The 16543-nt window shown below is 45.2% G+C and overlaps 1 protein-coding gene across 1 annotated transcript; it reads left to right on the forward strand.

Moving 5' to 3' along the window:
- The first annotated feature begins 6691 nt into the window (after positions 1-6691).
- LOC119378960 (natterin-4) lies at positions 6692-9386 on the forward strand. The gene is made up of 3 exons (XM_037648074.2): positions 6692-7007; positions 7608-7822; positions 8355-9386. The coding sequence occupies exons 1-3, from the start codon at positions 6992-6994 to the stop codon at positions 8601-8603; spliced, it is 480 nt and encodes a 159-aa protein (XP_037504002.1). The 5' UTR covers positions 6692-6991; the 3' UTR covers positions 8604-9386.
- The last annotated feature ends 7157 nt before the right edge of the window (positions 9387-16543 follow it).

Raw genomic sequence — 16543 nt, forward strand, 5'->3', positions numbered from 1 at the left:
TAATAATAATAATAATAATAATAATAATAATAATAATAATAATAATAATAATAATAATAATAATAATAATAATAATCAATCATTTATTTATTTAACGTGCCCAGGAACAACCGTGAGGTCTTTGTGCAGGCGCACGCAAAAAAAAATCAATAAAAATAAACAATACAATACAGACAGTCTTCAGAAATAAAAAGAGCAAAAACACGTAGACAAAGAGAAATGAACACTAAAGGGGAGGAGTAAAATAAGACAATATGAGAAATATTGAAGGGGAATAAAAAATTAGATTGCACATATACAACTATGCGGAAAGACGGAGAAGGGAAGACTTTGTACACTGTGCCATACTATGTCAAAACAGTGCAAAGCTCGGATAAAAACAGTGATTGTGGACTATGAAAAACGTCAAGATCAAGAAAATGAATATTATAAAGACTTTGTATTCTGTGAACGGTAGAGTGTTGGAAGAAGCAGGCGGGTACATGAAATGGTCTGTTCTCTCTGGTTAACTTACGCGGAATTCGAAAATTAACACAATTGAGAAGTACAGGGCAGGATATGAAACCGTGGACTAGCTTGTAGAGAAATAAGAGATCAGAACGATTTCGTCGGCAGTGAAGTGATGGCAGTGATAATGACTCAGCAGTATTTGAACGAGATCCAGAGTCATTTTTAGCAAAGCGATGGTTATATATGCTGAGGAATTTTTTCTGGACTCGTTCAATGGTGTTACCGCTGGATTGAGCAATGCCATTCCATATCACGGACGCATACTCAAGTTGCGGAAGACATATTGCCGTGTACAATTTGTGTAGGGCCATGGGAGACCTGAATTCTCGAGATATTCTACAAACACATCCGAGAGAACGAAGGCCCCGCATAGCAGCACGCTTAACGTGAGAAGAAAAGTTTAACGCGCTGTCAACAACAACACCAAGATCACTGATTTCATAAACCTTGCATAACGGCACAGAATTGACAAAGTATTGAAATGACACGCTAGATGTTTTGCGAGTGATAGACATGAATTTTGTCTTTGAGGTATTTAGAGAAAGGTTATTGCCGTTGCACCATTCGGAAAAAGAACACAAATCTGACTGCAACAAGCGACAGTCGTTAACTGAATGAATTTCCTTAAATATCTTGATGTCATCGGCATACAAGAGGAAAGAAGAATTACGGATGGCAAAAGAAACATCATTAACGTAAATTAAAAATAGGAGTGGGCCTAATACCGACCCTTGAGGGACCCCACTAGTCACTTTATACAAAGAAGAGGTTTGGCCATTTACGGCAACATAACAAAATCTATTGAGCAGATAGCTGTGCAAGAGATTCACAATCGACAAGTCAACGTCAAAGTTCGCAAGTTTAACCATAATCAGTGTGTGGCTGACTACGCCAAATGCATTGCTCAGGTCACAGTAGATTACGTCAACCTGTCCTCTCTGAGAAATAGGTGTGGAGATCTGCGTCATGAAACTAGCAAGATTTGTAATAATAATAATAATTGAGTAAACTTTTTCTTACTCTAACTCTGTATTCCGACGAATCTTGAAGTTGGACATATTAGCGAAGGCGGTCAGGCCAACAACTGTGTCAAAGCGCATTTACGAACGAAAATCTTCCCGAGTTCATTTCCCGAGCTTCACTGGAAGGTGACTTGTAAGGGTGACATGCGGCATGCTCAATTTCTTAATTTTAAACTTTCAGTATTTTCGCAATTTACTTTATGCTTACTGTATTTTTGACAACAATAAATAATGACGCTCTTGTTTAAGTGGTGAGATCTCAATAACGAGAAGACCTTGGCTGCCTAATTCAGTGGGGAGAGAAACCTCGGAATGCTTGAGGAAAATGCCTGCACGGGAAAGCGTCTTTGAGACGTATACCTGTCGCATACTTGGGCCTAGCGATATGCCCGTCGACGACGATAGCCGCTGCGCTGCAAGCTAATGCCGTTGTCAACGCCCTCTGCGACTGCACAGCTTGCAGCTGGGAGACGCACGCGCTTCGCGGCCGTCAAAATGCGTCTATACTTTCGCGCCCGTCTGCGACGTCCGCATTCCTTGTAGCTAGATATCCATCGATACGAATGTATATTAGCGTGCGTCGTTCCAGCGAAATATGAACGTCCTATTGTCGCGCGTCGAAGCCCGGGTGACCGACCGAATGATGAGCCCTTAACTCGGATTCCGAAGGATAGATAGTGATGAGCATTTTTCGCGCTGCATACATGCTCTACTCGTGGTGAGTCACACAATAGAGAGAACATCGACAGGTCGAGTGCGAATTGAAATGTCGTTCCAGTTTCACCGATCATAATCTCTATACAGTATAGGTTCCTCATGTATATCAGGGAACCAACAGAATGACGGAAATGGGTTCGAGCTCGCACGGCAGGGATCACCAAGTCAAGACCAAACGCTTACCGCTGTCATCGAAAAGTGCACAGTCATTGCACGCTACAGATACTAACTCATAAAGCAGGGGCCGAATAATTCATAGAGCTTTTCATTCGAAAGGGTTCCTTGCCATTGGCCGCTTACTTTAGCAAATTACAATGATGTGTCCAGCTACACGACTAGCTGGAATTTTCGCTTACAAACAATTCTAGCGTAAGCTGTATTTGTGGCGTTTTTTTTTTTTTTTTAAGAGCCAAATGCACTTTAACTGAAACTGAGAAAAACGCACTTTTTTGCTTCTGCCAATATGGTCGGGCCTGCTCCAACAATTTTTTGCCAGTGTGTTCCCATCCCCTAAATACCTCAAATCTATATTGCGGCTAAAATCTATATAGCCCACTATCGTCGGCATTCAGGAGTAAACTTTGTATTTGGCTCTTATAGATTGGAACATCTCATTTGGGCTTAAATTAGCTCGTAATAGAAGTCTAAAACGATTCGAATGTACGGTAAAGCAATATTTTGCGATAAAACTAACATCATCCTTGTGCTTCCGTCGGTGCCGTCCTTCGCCGCATGCGCGTAATGGCGATGACTAGACTTGAAGAGCGAATGGTCCTTCATGGCAAAAGGCGCACTAGTTCTGGACTGTCGGCATCGTTTTCTTGTTCTCGGCATCTATTGAAGCCTTGAAAAGTGCTTCAGCTCTTTTTCTTCTTCTGTTCAGCTCGTTTTATGCCGTGCCGTTTCGAATCACTTCTTCTTCAAGGAATAGATCGGTGCCCAATGTCTTCATTTCATATATCTTTTTATTTCAAATATACCGTCTTGGAGCGAAAGAACGACATGATACTGTAGTGCTAAGCTCGAAAAGAAACACTAAGAGGCAAAAAGAAGTAGTAAATTCGGCCTCTTAATCTTCATATTCGAGTTTTGCCCTACAACATCATGCCCTTCACTAAGTGCCAACTCGCCCTAGAAAAACTAATTGTGGAACGTAAACACGATAGCAAAGCAACGAGCGCACAAATGAAACAGATTGGATGAGACCATGTTGGTTGTTTTGGTCACGATTGTTGACGCAGCGCTGGTTTAATGAATGTGGCTCAGTTTGATTGAAACAGATGCAGCATTTGGCTAATTTTTTATTTAAAACAGCCTTTTTGAGTTCACGTTGCAATCAGGAATTGCCCCATTTTCATTCCAACTCTTTTAGAAGTTAAATATACTTGGACGCGCTTTACGCTCCCGCAAAATTTACCACCCTTCCGGTTTCTGCATTTGGCTGTTTTTGAAAAAAAAAAACGCCACAATTATTTTCTTTCTGCGCGTACGGGCCCAGAAACTTGGGAGGCTAACAAAGAAGCTTACGAAGAAGCTAGGGACACCGCAACAGCGAGGGAAGGTATAATGAAAGGCGTAACATGAGGAGGCAGGAAACTGTAGTGTATCGGAGAGCAAACTCGGTGCGGATGCGATATTCTGTAGTTAAGGTAAAATCATGAAATGGAGATAGGAAGGTCATGTGATGCCTAGTGCAGATAACCGATTGTCTATGAAAGCTGCAGAATAAGAGTCAATATATGGAAGGCACAGTAGAGGACGGCAGAGAACGGGGTGTCGGCTGGCGCGAGCAGAGGCTTTTGTTCGGCAGTGAGGGTAAAATGAATTGATGACGACGGTTTTGAAGGACAGACTACGAGAATTAGTCCGAGCAGACGGCCTAGTCGCAAGGGCACCTTCAGGCGCCGCTATCACCAATCACGTGGCTCGCGCAGCTTCAATGGGAACGTGCTGCAGTGTAGGGAGCTAGCATTCAGCCCAGACGCTGTTTGTGGTCAGGTTCCAGTCGAGGATTGAAGGCACATCGAACAATGGTCTTGGCGTCGTGTTGACGATAGCGCATCCAGGCGGCGGCGGTCCACGCGCGTAGCCTTGAAAGGGGTTGAAATAATAGTCATTGAACACGCAGAGCATGCCTGTTTCGTAGGCACGGTCCTGCAGGTCACAGACAAGCGAATATCAATTTTTTTATCTATACGGACTGTTGTCTGATCCCCAGGAAGAATACATGCGTAGGCTGTGGACGAATACACTGGAGTAAAATATGTGCGCTGCTGGGTGCGTTAATTAATATGAATCAGGCAATGCAGGAATAGTTCAACAAATAATCAAGGAAAAGTCGCTGGTATGTATGTATGTATGTATGTATGTATGTATGTATGTATGTATGTATGTATGTATGTATGTATGTATGTATGTATGTATGTATGTATGTATGTATGTATGTATGTATGTATGTATGTATGTATGTATGTATGTATGTATGTAATACATACTCGGCCCTGCTGCAAAAGCGCGGACTGTCGATTCAATAGCTTTTCCGTAGTGCAAGTAAACGACAGGACAAAAGAAGACACACAAAGACACACGCTAACTGCAAACAATGATAGGATTGTTGCAAGTTAGCAGCGTGTATCCTTGAGTGTCTTCTTTTGTCCGGTAATGTATCGCGGTACGGAGAAGCTATTCAAGAGGCGTTACCAATGCGTTACCCACATTGCAAGTCTCGTGAACTTTCAATTCAGTCGCAAGCTGGGATGCATTACATTTTCAAACATTAAACCGCAATAACAGTAAAATTTCTCTCAAATTAAGACGCAGCGTACCATCACAGGCTGGAGTACCGGTGGGTTGCATGCCACGGAGGCATGTTACCCACTGCGGTGCCTGGCGGTGAAGACCACGGCTAGGCCATTTTTTTTAGTACGCGCGATGCACGGCAGTGACCCACGCACGGCTGCTGCTATAAGTGCCCTATACGTCCGCGCCCAGTGCAGCCGTAAGGATTACGAGATTGGTATAAGCCGCCCTCTTATCTGCAATAATTACTCACGTAACCATATGTGCCACACCTGCGTCATATTCCACGTGCACACAAAGGTATGGGCGACTCCGTACGCACGTGATCAGCAATGCAAAGTCCCAAAGAAGTTTTGGCGTGAACATGTCACGTGACTAGGATTACTTCGTTTTGACGGAAACATGTCAAGTGACTACCTTTACGTGGTTTTGGCGAGAACGTGCCACATGAGTAGCTTTACGTCGTTTTAAAGGCGATAGTCTTTCTTGGGATACTTGAACGCAGAAATCCTGGTGTCTTTCTGTCTCTCTGTACGTCTGTCTGTCTGTATGTCACCCGATTCAGCCACCCGGTCAAAGTTTAAGCACTTGCTGAACGCCCAGCCATCATGAACTGGTAGCTGCGTTCGTACTTGTGAACATTGTCGATCAAAAAGCAAATATTACGCATATCTGAGGCGTAACATCAATACGTAATCATTAGGTGGTGTGTTCCTTTACTAGAAAATACATAGATACGCAGTTCTGAAGACCCCTAGTGTTTCTTAGGCTGTGCTGATAATGGGACGCCATGCACAAAAAAGCCCTCTGCCGACGATATGGTGCTGCCACCTGGCAGTGGCCCTGGGAACAGCATCACGGGTGGCCGCGGATGAGACCAGGACTCATATAGTACGGCCGGCAGAAGGCTATCTTTAGACGACATTTGCAGCGAAGCACGCAGATACGCGGCCAATTTTTTACATCAGTCATCCACACCATCACTTCCTTTTTCCACCCTCTTGCTATACTTCGCTATGCATGGTGATGTTTTGACAGGAGCTGCTTGGCACATGCCCGCTTTCTGTGGCTCATATCCGCCGAGTGTCCTGTCGGCTCTGCATGGCATAACGACAAGTTTAACAGCACCGCTGTAAAAATATATATAAATTGTCACCTCCTTTCGCCCGTTTCAATTCATCTGCCATCATTCGTAACTCACAATCGGCCGCTACCAATGGTGAAGACGGAGCGCCATTCAGACCACTGGCGGTGTGCGAAAAGCGAAACAGAATCGTCACACTGCCGCGCCTTCTCCTTTATCTTGCCCGTTGCTCCCAACAACGCTTTAATGCTGGCGGTTGCGGCACACAGTTCGTGACAAGTGCAACAGATTGACAGTTTTACGGGCGCCGTATGCGCGGAGAGAAATCTGTTAACAAATCGCCCGGTGGCGACAGCGCACAGCTGCTCTCGAAGAGCGTCGCGACCGCCCCCGCGCATTCCGCAGCTTTCGAGCATCTGTAACTTCTGTAACGTCTGAAACTCGGGAGCGAGGCTTGCTTGCTCTGGAGACCACGCACGCGCAGTCGAGCGGCTGCCTGTCCACCTGGATATTTGTATACGCATATGGCGGACCCGGCAGGTTTTGGTGACGACGTGTCGCGCGCGCACGTATAACGGGAATGGTTTATAAAATGTTGTGACGTAGATCATCAGTTTCGCTTGCGCAGCGTGAACCCGAATACCGCGTGATTTTTACTCCTCCCAAGCGAAGTGCAGTGAACTTACGAGACGCTGGTGCGGGCATTGAACTGAGACCTACGCGAATGTGTAGCTCCTTGTGAGACCTTCTATTGAATGTTATCGCCCGATTTCAGTAGCTCAGCTGCGCTGCTTAGAGAAGTCAGTGCATTCTGCAGCAAACCCTTGAAAGTTCAAATTGCGTCCCAAGAGCAGCAGTCATGTCTGGATACGAAGGTGAGCTTTTTTTCTTCTTTCTGCGGGGCATTCAAGCCGAATGAAACGTGATTGAAAAGAGCATTTAATGTGAGACGAAGCCGCGTATTGCAAATGCACACGCCTGTTATCAGCGTACAATTAAATATATTTTGATGATAATTACAAAACTGTACTAATGTCGCCTTTGCTACAGTGTGTTGAGAAATTGACGCGAAATTCAATCGTGTAGCAGCCACGAGCACGTGGTTTCAGCTCCCTGCACCTGACATACCAAGCGCGGTGGGTATGGGTGCAACCCTTGTTTCGCATACTATAGTATGCGAAACAAGGGTCGTACCCATGTCGTGGCCTTTTTTCTGTAGTTTTTGTGTTGTAAACTTGGCTCTTATCAGCGCACGAAAACTGCGCCAGTATCATGCTACGCGATCTTACGAGCATTATTCAGAGTATATAATTATCCGCCAAGTGTGAGCATTTTGGTAAGTGCACCGAACAGGCAGAATCTAATTACCTTGGGCAGAATAACTGCTGCCAGACCCGTTATTATTCTATATATTGCGTGTATATAGTGAAGGCCTAAGAACGGTTGACAAGAAGGCTGCCCTAAATGCTTCGCAGTGACCATGTACAAGCCCCTATGTCACTGGGTTCGGTGCCGCGGTGTGCACTTACCGCACAACGCTGTATCCGGAGGCACGGACCTGCAAGGAGAGGAGACGTTCGTGGGGCGTGCTGTGCACGATGGCGACGTCATACCGGGAAAGGTTGTGCCTTCCCGCGGCATTTGTTACGTCGCTTACGGATCATGCGAACACGGCTACGAAGACTATCAGGTATATACATATATTTTTATATCACAAGGACATTTGGGGGTCTGGACACAAGGGTCATTGTGTTTGCTTTCATAGCAATGCTTTCGTGCTCTCTGCTCTAAGCTAGTAATACACCTGAGTTAAAAGATGTAGGGGCGATAGGTGGCGCCCACGTTTCAGTATGGTAGCCTAATTATGATTTGACTCGTAGAACTTCATATATTCACCTAAGTCTGACATTTGAACTCGCGGAAATCAGAGAAGTAGGCATGAGGTCTTCTTGATGCAGTGACATCGGTACGCTACATTGCTGAGTTCTTACTTTCGTAGCTGTGTTTTTGTGCTCTCTGCTCACCGCTAGAGCTTGTTGCCTTAATTTGAAGTCTTGCTCCTCCGATTTAGCCAGGATGTACTTCACACCAACATCACCGAGGACAACACCACTACCGTCAATTACTATTACTACTAGTACCACCACCAGTACTACTACTACTACTACTACTACTACTACTACTACTACTACTACTACTACTACACCACCTCTTCCTTACAGGTGCTTGTCTCCGATGGAGCTTCACTGGGGTGGCTACCGGCATCCGATGGCTCATTGCCGACTGGCGCCGTTCAAGGTGGCACTAATTCTGAGGGTGAACCGCTCTATATTGGCCGCACCCATCACAATGGCATGCTGATCGTCGGCAAGGTCCACCCGTCCCACAAGTGTATATACATTCCGTTAAGCACTTTCGAGCATAGATACACAGAGTATGAGGTCCTGGTATGGAAGACAATCAACTTCTGAGAAGATGCCAGCAAGAATCTCGAACGTTGCCGTCTAACGCGCATCGCAAATGACCGTCCGCATGCTAAAAAGCAGAGAACAATGCGTACTGCTGTAAAAAAAGGTGTGCATTAGACAGATGCATTTCGAATATATGTGTCTTCAGACGTCATTTTATTCCTTCTTAAAATGGTAGCTCCAGCGGTAAATTTGGGTTATACGTCTAAGGACACAAAAAGATAAGGGCGGATAATGCCGACACTGACGAGTGTAGCTATGTCATGGCGATAATTGATGCCGAGCAGTCTTTTAACAGCGGAGCTGGGTTGGCAAAACTCCGGGATCGCGCGCGCAAAACTGGGCGCGTATTCGCCACAGAAAGCGGGTGTGTGCCAAACAGCTCCTAGCACAGCATAGCCACCATGCACAGCATCGTATAGCAAAGAGGAGGGAAAGGGGAGTGAGGGAGAGAAGGAGTGATGTGAGGGTGAGGTGGAAGGAAAGGAGGAGGTGAGAGGGCCAGGAACTGCATAGCCTTGTATAGTATAGTTTAGCAAGGGGATGGTAAGGGGTAGTGAGGGTGAGGAGGTGCGGAGGAGCGGAGTAGGAAAAGGAGCAAGCGATAGGTTAAACCATAGCATAAACATCTACAGTATAGCATAGTAAGGGATGGGAAAGAGAAGTATGTCCCAAGCACTTCCTACAATAGCATAACCATGCATATCATAGCATACCAAGGCGTGAGAAAGGGAATTGAGTGAGGAGGGGTGATGTGAGGGTTAGGAGGATGAAAGAAGTAGAAAAGGACATAGCATAGCATAACCTTGTGTAGTATAGCAGAAGGTGGGAAAGGGAAGATGAGAAATTATGTGCGGGTGAGGAGGAGGGAAAGGAAGAGGGGAGAGGGTAAAGCATAGCATAGCCATGTATAGTACAGTATAGCAACGGGGTGGGAATAGAAAGTGAGTGTGAGGAGGAGGGAAAGGACACCAGCTCCGCTGTTTCCTCAGTCTTCGCGCCACTAGTGCATAGCTACTATAATTTTTTAACTTTGTTCAGTTCAGCCTTTATCACTGTATTGAGAACAAGGACTCGCGGCATCCAATACCGGCCGCGGCGGCCGCATTTTCGATGGCGGCTAAAATGCTTGAGGCCCGTGTACTTAGATTCAGGTGCGCCTTAAAGAACCCCGGGTGGTCAAAATTTCCCCAGCCCTCCCCTACAGCGTCCCTCATAATCATACCGTGGTCTTGGGACGTTAGGCACCGACAATTATTATTATAAGATTCGTGCCATCTCTATAAGAACCTTGAAATTAAAGTAATTAAGGACTTCTTACTGTTTAAAATGTACCAAGCAGAATTCCTAGCATCAGTCCGGTTGCAAAAAAAAAAGCATAACGAAAAGAAAGGCAAAGAAAGCAGCGCTTTATTTAAGAAGAACGGCTAGTTGGGCTAGTTGGTTAAAGTGCATATTGAAAGGGTTTGCAGCGCAAGCACGGTAGTGCTGAAGGAAACGCGTAAAAGCGAGGAACGGAAAGCCGTTCCTCGCTTTTACGCCTTTCCTTCAGCACTACCGGGCTTGCGCTGCAACCCTTTCAATAAGCGCTTTATTTGTCCCATGGCTAAGGTACGATCAACTTCGTAGTGTGAGTTTGGAATTGAAAGACAAGGGTGAAGCGTCTAAACACAAACACTTAATGTTACTATAAGACTTTCAAATGCTTGTTGTGGAATTTTTCAGCTTAATAAAAATCACACTAGCTTCGCATGGAGTGTTCCCACTGAAAGTAACCGCACTATAGCCCAAGCTTACAAAGCTAAATTTTGTTTGTCTATATAATGCCTGTGTGTTTTTGGGCAAGGCGAGCTGTCACATTTCCCTACCTCTAAAAAACCCACAGAGGTGATGGGATATCGAACATTTTTTTTGTATATATATATATATATATATATATATATATATATATATATATATATATATATATATATATATATATATATATACGGGGAGCAGTATGCGAAGTAGTACACATTTCTGATATCTGAAGAGCCTTTGACCGAAGTACAGATTCGATAGAAATGGACATACATCACTAAAGGCCCTCTACAGATTTCTGAAACGTCCAGTAATTATTCTTTTTTTATCCCAAATGTATGTAAGTCCTCATGAACTGTGTAGATGTTTTCTCTGTTATACGCGTCCACGAGAGCTGACTTTGCAGTGTGTTGTTAGAGTGGGTTTTGTGGGTTTTCATTTGGTTTATGCAAGGTTACTTAAGGTTCCAACTTTCTTAACTCGATATACGTTGTAAACTGTTTCTCATGCACTTACGCCTCTTCACTGTTTGAATTTATCGTTTTTTGTTGAATTTCCGTTGTTCAGCGCCAGCTTGTTACTTAGTGTTATTGTACTCTATACAAGAAAATAAATACGAAAAACTATGATCCCAGAGTCATTTTATTATTGCAATAGCGACGCTGAGGCTGTTTGCCAACAAAATGAAGTATCGCGAATCCGTGGTAATACTATATTTAATACTATCCTAATATTGTTTTATATACTATAACTTTTCCTGAAGTGTTGCAGCCAAACAAACAGAACTACGTTTCTGCACAGAGACGGTTAAACTTTGCCCAGGAACAGGTTATGAATAAAACGGAGGGAGTCCGGACCAGACTGTTCTCCTATTTAACTCGTAGAATTCTCATGCCGATAAAAATACGTTCTCTATCTAACAGTCTCATTGTCCGTGACGATTTTCTGCCTAACGAATGCGACGAAAGTATAGCGTGCGATCTGAGCACGTGGCCATACCCGTCGTGAAGTTACGACGTGGCTCCATCAGATCTACCAGGAATCTGAAAAATTGCACCATACTGAAATTTTCATATCCTCCCGATCCGTAGTCATTGCCCATTGTGGGTGAGAGCCACGGCTGATTTGGCGAAAAACAAGTTCCAAGAAAATAACACCTCTTACTGCATGCAGCGTCTACGACGGTGAAGGCTGCTGCAAGAGTGCGTCTGCATAAGCTGCACGATGCAGCGTGGCGAAGTAGGTTGTGGAACAGCATGCAGAAACAAGGGAAAGCGAGCTTCTGCTTGCGAAGGAGAGCTCGATGAGGAGAGGCGACTTTGATTTCTACGAGGCGGGCACCATGTTGTGAAACATGAAAGGTGACATCGAACTGTTCGCCACCTCACGCATAAGAGTAAACAGGGTGTACAGACGCCACGCCAGCACTGGCGACATGTTCCTTGATGTAATCACTGCTCGAGGAAGTGCTCGCTGGTAGCTCCATGCTCGAGGTTGTCTCTGTAATAATTCTATACCATGAACGGGGGTTTAGCCCTCTCCCCACTAAGCCATTCTGCGACAGCGAACTTCGCGTCTTCAATTTTGCTTTACAGCAGCTGCAAGGTTCCTGATCAAAAAGGGCAGCCTCTATCTGCGCGGCACCCGGAAAGAGAGATTAGACACAGTGCACGAACGTCAAGAAAGCAGCACCGCCACCTACCTGCTGCCGCTGCCCCTGCTAGCAGCGTCGCAGCCGCAACTCGCCATGGAGCCACACAAACAGGAAATCGAGAGAAATGGCCGCAGCCACGGGACAAGCCATCGACATCGAAGTCTTCGACAATATTTGGGCGAGTTTGTAAGGATCCATGATGGCACTTGGAAGCGCAAAACACACAAGACACACAAGAAAGGAGAACTGTATATATATAGTCAAGACGAGCGGTCCTTCTTCGAGGATTGCCTGCGCGTTAAGTGCAACCTTGACGAATACATTAGAAGCGCGACAAGAAACTTCCATCTGTGGATTAAGGTGTGCAACCAGGTTACGGAATGGCTCTGGCGCCAGATATGGCCTTCTTTGCATTCAAAAACGAAGTAATCGGGCACGGTGTCGGGCATGGTGGTTAATTGAAGGAACAAGCACATTCCTCCAGAAGAAAATTTGCTTCGTTTTGGTCCGAAGTTCTGTCTCGCGCCCAAGCCACCGCCGGCGGAATCGCTCACGCTGTCAAGGACTGTAGCGGCTCGAGTGCCGGCAGATTCCAGGCCGGTGTGCATGGGGGCATGCGTCATCGTCTTGTCAAAGCTCGGTCGACCGTCGTCCTGCAAGCAGAGCACCGGATCCATCGCCAACGTTCTTGCAACGTATGGCCTTATCGCAGATGTGTCTGGCAAATAAGCTGTCTTCGTCGTTATGACAGAGGTAATGTTGTCCGAGGAGGGAGCGGCAGCCGTGCGCAAGAACTTCCAACAGGTGCCTGAGAAGCCAACGAAAGTTAGAGCCCGTGCCATTAGCAACTAAATACGTTACTCGTTACGTAACTAAATACGTAATGAGTAAGTAGAAAGTAAATACGTTACTCATTACGCTAACAAAAAAGGAACGCGTTACCGCCCTACGTTACCTCTTAAAAAAGGTAACGCGTTACCGTTACAGTTACCGTAAAAAAGTAACGGACGTTACTTCGCCGTTACTCTATGGTCAGAAATTTTATTTACCGCATCTCCACTGTAGGAACCCCAAATAACAGTTTTACAAAGCTGATATTTATAATTCACACACCATCTATCACAAACGACAATTTTTGCGCGAAGTACCGATATAACGAGAATAGGTTGCACAAATGTGTCGTACCATGGCAACGTAGCCAGAATTTTTTTTCGGGGGTGGGGCGGGGGGACGTTAAGCCATACTTTGTGTGGTTGTGCGTGCGTTTGTATGTGTGCCTGTACATATACAAATGGAATATTGGAATATTGAAGGATTACGGGGGGAGGGGGGAAGAGGGTTGAACCCCCCCCCCCCCAACCTCCCCCCACCCTCAGGGCAACGCCAGTGCTTGGCAATAGTGGAGTGGCCTAAAGTCGCCTGTACAGTTACATGTGATGGCTGCTAACTTTGTGGCACATGGTAAATCCATTTTCACAGTGTGACGTTAAACACAAAATCAGATTTTATCATCAACGCTCTCTTATCATCAACACCATAACTCTCAACAAATTTACAGTAATTCTGATGGTGCGCTTCTACTGATAAGACAGATGATCAAAGGGTCATAAAGACATGCTTAAAGGGCTTAGTTTTGGGGAAATAAAGATTTGCACACATATGCATTTTATCCCTTTAAAAATCTGTACACTTGCCTGAAATATAGCGAGAGTTTATGTGAAGGTGTTCAAGGTCAGCCTCGTTCGCTGAAAAATTGGGTAACTATAGAAACGTGTACCCGTGGTTGCCGATAGAAAGAAGCAAATTTCATTTTGAAAACAAAGTTCATAACCATTGCTAGATTATTGCAAGGAGAATTTTCTAATGACTACAGCTTCTTGTAGAAATAAAGCAACAGCTGCATTCCAATGCTGTTTATCGGACAGATTGTCTCTCTTCTTAATGAATATGTCCGCACCTACACTAAATAGGCACTCGCAGGACGCATTGGATGGTACTCTTAACGCCTGATGAATGAAAATGGCACGAAAAAACGTAGGATGAGACGAAGAAGGCTACAGCACAAGCGCATGTGATGTAGCCTTCTTCGTCTCATCCTACGTTTTTTCGCGCTATTTTCATCCATCATGAATTACCAACTCGCCCAGCAGTCTATTCTTAACGCCTGGCGGGCCGGCATGAGTACGCCGCTGCGACAATGGAACGTCGGGGCGAGCTCTGCAATAGTGGCGCCTATGAGACGAGGAAATTTTGTGTAAAACTTCCGGGATAATTGAAAAAAAAAGTAACAAGTAACGTGAGACCTCACGTTACCGAAAAATGTTAAAAAACACTAAAGGCAAATATTAAGTCGACGTTGATTGTTGAAATAGCGGTCCAGAAACCTCGTAGTGCTACTTTTGTGCCAAGGAAGTGCTTATTTTGAAATAAAATCACGTTTTAGTGGTTCGCATCGCGTTAGCGCACTTCAAATCATCCGCCTGAAAGCGGTGTTTCTCACGTCACTGCTGCCGCGCCCAACGTTGCCCGCCTTTACTGCGCGGCGGCGTGCACTGGCAGCGTGCGCCATTTGGGCATCCGGCAACATCACATGCATGCGGCATTTTGTCGAACTTTCTGTCAGAGCGACTTTCACGAGCGCGCAAAACACAGCCGGCAGTACGCGATCCCGAAACTACCACTGAGACGCGACCGTGTGAGCGAAACAGGGCACCGGGCGAAGCGCAGTTCGGCGAAAACGGAACCTTTGAACCATGCGCGCCGTTCCCCAGGGCAACGCCAAAGAGGTTCTTTTTTCCATGAGATCAAACAGAAACGAACAAGCAGCATTTTATTACGTCTCTTGATGCACGGAAGGTTCTTTTTTTATTGCAGCTAGTTTGATTACGAGTGATTAATTGTATTCAGTCTCTCCCACGTCATCGGGATCATTTGCAAAATGTGCCGCTCGTGGCGCTCATCGTGTGATACATTTAGCTTAATTTCTCGGTAAGTAGGGCACTGCTGTTGATAATATTGCCGTTTTAGACATTGTCATACATTGAGCTTTCACTCTGACAAAAATTGTTATTTCCCTTTAGTGTCCCTTTAACGTAAGTACGTTATCCGTTACAGTTCCTAAATAGTAACGAGTGCGTTACTAAGTTGCCGAAAAAAGTAACGCGTTACCGGTAACGCAGATACGTGTAACGCGTTACCGGCAACACTGGTTTTTCGCCGCAAAGACGCACAAGCATGAGGTTCCATTTAGAGCGATCGTTTCCGAGAAGCCGACCTCCGTTGTAGCTCAATTGTTAATTCGAAGGTTGTGGGTTCAGATCCCAGCAGGGGCGTAGCCAAGGGGGGGTTGGGGGGGTTCAAACCCCCCCCGAAATTTTTCAATTTTGCTTGCGTATATGTACACGCACACATACAAACGCACGCACGAACAAACATAAAGTATGGTTGAACCCCCCCCCCCCCCCCGAAAAAAATTTCTGGCTACGCCCCTGGATCCCAGTGATGGAAAGGGTGCTTTTTCGTTTACTTTAATTCCTTTCAATTTGGGTCATAATCATTACACTACAGTTAAGATCAACAAATAATGTCCTCTATGCTTCACTTGGATTAATTGTATGTTGGTTTCGTTGGTTATCTCTAACAAAGAAACGAGCCCTCGAACAATTCACCTTATGTTTTTGTAGAGCATCTCGAGAAAATTGAGGAAGACAGACGCCTGGCATATGTATAGCGGTATGCACAAGGACCTCTACAACGACCACAAGGTAAGCTTCGTCGAATTTGAGTTTCGAGAAGCGTTGCGGGCGCATTTCTTGAGCCACGTACAAGCGGCCCTTCTATCCTAAACAACCGAGGCGGGCAGCTCCTAGCTGAAACATAAGGACACAACAGGCTAAAAAGGCGGGCTTGCCCACCCTTGAGGAGGTAATTCACACACACCAGAGGAAACCACCGTGGAAGAAAGAAAGAAGTAATCGGAATATGCGAAGAGAACTTTTTGCGAGCATCTCGTATGGCAGCATAAAACCCTAGAAATAGTGACATCAGTGAGAACTGCAAGAGTCGCAAAAGACGCCTATATGTTTATGTTAATTTCGCTGGAACTGTTAACCCTCTTATGCATGAAATAAATCCAGAGGATAAAAAATATTTTTGGCCTAAAAGTGTTACTAGGGGACGCAAAGAGCATGAAAAAAATATTATTTCAAGTAATCAAGAACCTCTGTATCACATTTTCGATGTGTCCCCATATGAGCACAACATGCTGTAAGCCGACATTAGCCCTTGGTTTCAGTACACATAAAATATATATTACTCTGAAAATTATTCAGCATTCATACTAGAACAGTGAAAGAAACAATTACAATTGAAATTGAAATGCTGACGATCGGTCTTGCAGATTCCGCTTATGCGCTGTGGAAGGACTGGAAGCGCTCAGGACAGAGAGGCACGTTGCAGCTACCGCAGAAGAGCCTTGCCTTGCCTTGCT

Source organism: Rhipicephalus sanguineus, chromosome 1 (genome assembly GCF_013339695.2).
Source record: "Rhipicephalus sanguineus isolate Rsan-2018 chromosome 1, BIME_Rsan_1.4, whole genome shotgun sequence".
Taxonomy (NCBI): Eukaryota; Metazoa; Arthropoda; class Arachnida; order Ixodida; family Ixodidae; genus Rhipicephalus; species Rhipicephalus sanguineus.

What these genes read in the sequence shown, in the direction of transcription:
- LOC119378960 (XM_037648074.2), top strand. An exon ending in ACGGCTACGAAGACTATCAG is followed by an intron (nt 7,823 to 8,354) that starts GTATATACATAT and finishes TCTTCCTTACAG; the next exon opens with GTGCTTGTCTCCGATGGAGC.